General features: G+C 42.6%; 1 protein-coding gene across 1 annotated transcript; it reads left to right on the top strand.

Moving 5' to 3' along the window:
• Nucleotides 1-1456: 1456 nt before the first annotated feature.
• On the top strand, nucleotides 1457-2035 carry LOC149198440 (uncharacterized). The gene has a single exon (XM_089400298.1). It carries the CDS (start codon nucleotides 1457-1459, stop codon nucleotides 2033-2035), a length of 579 nt encoding a protein of 192 aa, XP_089256424.1.
• The last annotated feature ends 2249 nt before the right edge of the window (nucleotides 2036-4284 follow it).

The raw sequence follows: 4284 nt of genomic DNA, 5'->3' as shown, positions 1-4284 counted from the left end.
AAATAAGGCAAAGAATTTCTCTGATTCTAGACATTCCAATGCAAAGGAACTGGAGTTATTTCTCTTATCTTGGTCTGCCTTTAGCCAAAGAAACAGTTAAGGCTGAGATATGGACCAAACACATAGAAAAGATGAGAGGTCTCCTCCAAAGTTGGGGAGTCTCTTGGCTAAACCTGGCTGGTAGATCGACCCTTATAAAGGTTGTTCTCTCCGCTCTCCCCATCTACCAATATGCGGTCACTTTGGCTCCCGCCAGCACACATAAGCACATGGAATTACTAATGAGAAGTTTTCTCTGGCAAGGGGGAAAGCAAGAATCCAAGAAATTTAGCCTTGTCAAATGGGAACAAGTCATCCTTCCCTATGAAAAAGGTGGGCTCGCCATCAAAATTCCGAGCTTCTCCAATCGGGCTATGGGCTTTAAACTAATTTGGAGAATCCTCACAGGCAAAGGCTCTTGGTGGGTGGAAGTATTGAAGAGGAAATATCTTAATGGACCAAATTTTAATCTTCTTTCCGAAACAATAGCTGAAAGATCTTGCACCCCTGTTTGGAAGCTAATTAAAAAATCCTTCCTCTGTTCAGAGAGAACATTTCCAAAGTGCCTGGAAGCGGCCAGGCGGTCAATATCTGGACAGATAGAATCATGGGCGCTAGACCAAGAATCCACAACCAAAATCTCAGGCCTCTTCACATTTGGATAGAAGCTAAAAACTTAACCTCCTTATATGATATTTCAACTTGGGACCGAAACACTTGGCAGGGCTGGAAGGACCTTCAAATCCCCAATGAACTCAGAGAACTATGGCTTAATCTTAAGGTCTCCCTCACAGGCGCAGCACCCACCAACAGAGGGGCTGAAGATAGGTATGTATGGGATCCAAGCGGTGGGAAATTCACTGTCAAAGATGGTTACAAATTCCTCCAGGCATCCACTTCGACAGCCAAATGGAACCTCTTCACAACTGTTTGGAAATCAGAATGCATTCCAAAGGTCAAACATTTCAATTGGACTCTCCTCAAAGGAAAGGTGCTTACCGCTGAAAATCTAAGGAAAAGAGGGATCTTGGGGCCATCAATATGCTGCTTTTGTCGAGCTGAGGAGGAGAGCAGCCATCACCTATTCTTCCACTGCCCCTTCGCTCAGAGTTGTTGGACTCAGATAGTCAGACCAATAAAAATGGAAGAGACTTTTGATCAGCTATCCTCCCTTCAAAAAAACTGGGTAAAAGGTTATCCTTATTCCAAGAAAGGTAAAAACAATATCACCCGTATTTGGAAATGCATCCCAGCTACCCTTAGTTGGAAAATCTGGTTAGCTAGGAATAACTATATTTTCAATGACAAGAAGCCCAACCTTGTCCGCATACTGGCAAAAACAACAGCGCTCATATCTAAAACAATAAGTGCAAACTTGGTAGCTCCTCCAGACCAATCAAGCTGGCACAAAGAAGAGATGGAATGGTATAATAAATTCGGCATCAATCACAGTAACAATCAACTCGCACACCCCAAAGCTAGCAAGAGAAGAACACACTGGAAGCTTAGAGGCACAAGGGAAGAAGTAAGTCAATGGATCCTAGATCAGAATCGCCCTACTTTGCATTTCGACGGGGCCTCCAAAAATAACCCGGGGGAAGCTGGAGCAGGGGGTATCATAAAGGACAGCCATGGCAAAACTCTGGTAAGCTACGAATGGGGTTTGGGCCAAATTTCCAACAACCTGACTGAAGCTTACAGCCTCTACTTAGGCACACTCATTCTAAACTGGCTGAGAATCAGGAATCCAATAATAGTGGGAGACTCGGCCATCGTCATTGCAGCTATGGTGGCGGGAACAAAATTTAAAAAAGAGGCCCTTAATAATGTAAAGCTCAGGATTGAGGATAATGTCAAAGAAATGGGGGACACGACTTTCAAACACGTTCTAAGAGACAACAACACTGAAGCGGACCATTACGCCACTAAGGCATCCAACAGACAGATCAGCCAAGTTAAAGAAAATGATATCATATATGAAAAACCAGTCCCATAGTCGGCTTAGTTGCCTGTCAAACTCCCCGACCAGTCATTCCAGCATCCATTCGACCTTCTGTCTTATCATTCCCCACCTCCCTTCTTGTGATCTCTGGCCAAAATCAGTCAAGTCGCACGCTGCACGCCAGGCTTTGAATTTCGATCCCCCCTTCTCCATGCCCACCTCTCATCATTTTTGGTCCGATCACAGGATCTCGATATCCCAGCTTCCTCGTGACTCTCCCATGCAGAATTCAGGTAAAAGTCTTTTCACGATCTCCTTAGACTGCTGCAAAGATTTTAAGATGGTGCCTAATCCTAGCCAGAACACTGAGCTTATGTCGCATCCTCGGCCCGCTCACCCTCCCACTCCGCTCTATATATTCACCAATCCTTCTCTCTACGAGCACATCAGAAACACGTTCCTTTCTTCGCAGGCGAGTAAAGGTTCTTTTCCTGGCATTCAGCTCAAGAAGTTCGGCATCAAGAGAGGCAGCTATCCGTTCAAATCGGTTGTGAGATCGTTCTCAGAAGCTCCCAGGGAAGTTAGCAATCTCCAAGACCGGAATATCGCCTTCAGCTCGGCTGCTCCTCTCCTCCTCGACAGTTTGGTAAAACTCTGCGCCTGGTTCTCCATTTTAAGTGCGATCTCTCCCCTGCTTTGTTCCTTCTTCGTTGCATTTTCCCTCTTTCGCGCAGGTCTCCTTCCTCTTCACCCCAGCTCCTTTTCCCTATTCCCGCTCTGCATCCAAATCAGTTCCCTGGAAATGGCAGAGATCCCGAAAAACAGAGAGCATACTGAGGCTCCGGAAAATCGAGAGATGCCCGAGAACCCTTTGGATAGAGTGCTTGGAAACAGCAACTGCACGCTGTGTAAAGCCCATTGCTTTATGATTGCAAGGTTTGTCAAACATTTCAACGAGCTCAAAGAGGACTTTCAGGCTGATAGCAGATCAAAGAGAAAGAAACTGGAAAAACACAAGGCAAAGATAGAAAGCCTAAAGGAAAAATGAAAACACATGGAGGAGGCAATCACCCACACCAAATCCAACACTCAGAGCATGCAAGCTGAGACTTCAACCAGAGCAAGCGTCAAGAAAGAACCCCAGATTGATGACTCTGTCAATCAACTCCAGTAATCTAACTAATGACTAGCAAATTTTGTCTTCTTGCAGGCCTGTTTGTAAGGCTAAACAGTCGTTTTCTCTTTCAATCTACACTACTCAAGTTTGTCTATAAGAAGTCAGGGTCTGCGAACCCATTTTGGACTTCTCTTTATCTACTTCCATCCACTTATGTAACTGGATTTGGCTCCAAGCAGTTTTATAATATATAAGTACCCGATCATGTTAAAAAAAAAACAATAGCAAAGGAAAATCATTGAATGACTATAGGGGCTTATTTATTTCCCTTGGAAGGTGGTAATGATGAATGTGTATCAATAATTACTTCTTATTCTACATGTCAGGAATGTAACTCTTGGGGAATTATTAAATCTACTTTAAATTTCTTTTACCTTTTCCTCTAAAGTCAATCTTTCAATAAAAATCCATTTTTCCCATGATCGGAGCCTAAAGGTCTTTTCCACATGCTTTTTTGTGATTTTTTTAATACCTTGGGTGTTGCAAATATCTCATTTCATCAGGGCAATCCATGATCAATCCCTCCAATAAATGCATCGCATGCCTTGACATTTTTCCCTTTCCATGGTGGTTTATCCATCATGCTAAATTAATGTGTTCCTATCTACATAAGTCATGTCAATTATCTACTAAATTATGTATAATAAAATGTCAAGGATGACTTTTAATTGCCTCGAGGGGGTGTGAAAACATTAAAAATATAACATATATTTATAAACTTTGAAACAATCATTGTATGTTATGGTATTTTGAAGTTTTTATCACTGCATAGTATTTCCAGCCCTGTATTTACTAAGCTTGTTGTTTCTAGTTTGTTTCCAAGATTGTTCCTTGCAGAAACAACGAAAATGGTCGGTCACTTAATACACAATGAACCTGTACAACTGCGGGTTTTGAAATAAGCATGAAGCATTTTGGATCAGGTGGGATGGATAGAATATTTCCTCTGGTTCCATCGTTTTGATGAATAATTTGCCTTAGATTTCATAAGGAATCTAAACAATGGAATGATGACAGTTAAAGGCAGACAAATCCAGGTGAATGCATAAGTACTAGCCAAAGTAATAGGCCTACCTTCAGAAGGTGAGAAATGGTTCGAGATGCACGCTCCATTACAAAGTGCAAC

Source organism: Pinus tabuliformis, chromosome 2_1 (genome assembly GCF_031772625.1).
Source record: "Pinus tabuliformis cultivar Carrire ecotype Pingquan chromosome 2_1, CPIR1, whole genome shotgun sequence".
Classification (NCBI taxonomy): domain Eukaryota; kingdom Viridiplantae; phylum Streptophyta; class Pinopsida; order Pinales; family Pinaceae; genus Pinus; species Pinus tabuliformis.
The sequence above is the reverse complement of the archived record's forward strand: the minus strand, read 5'-3'. Positions and strand labels throughout refer to the sequence as shown.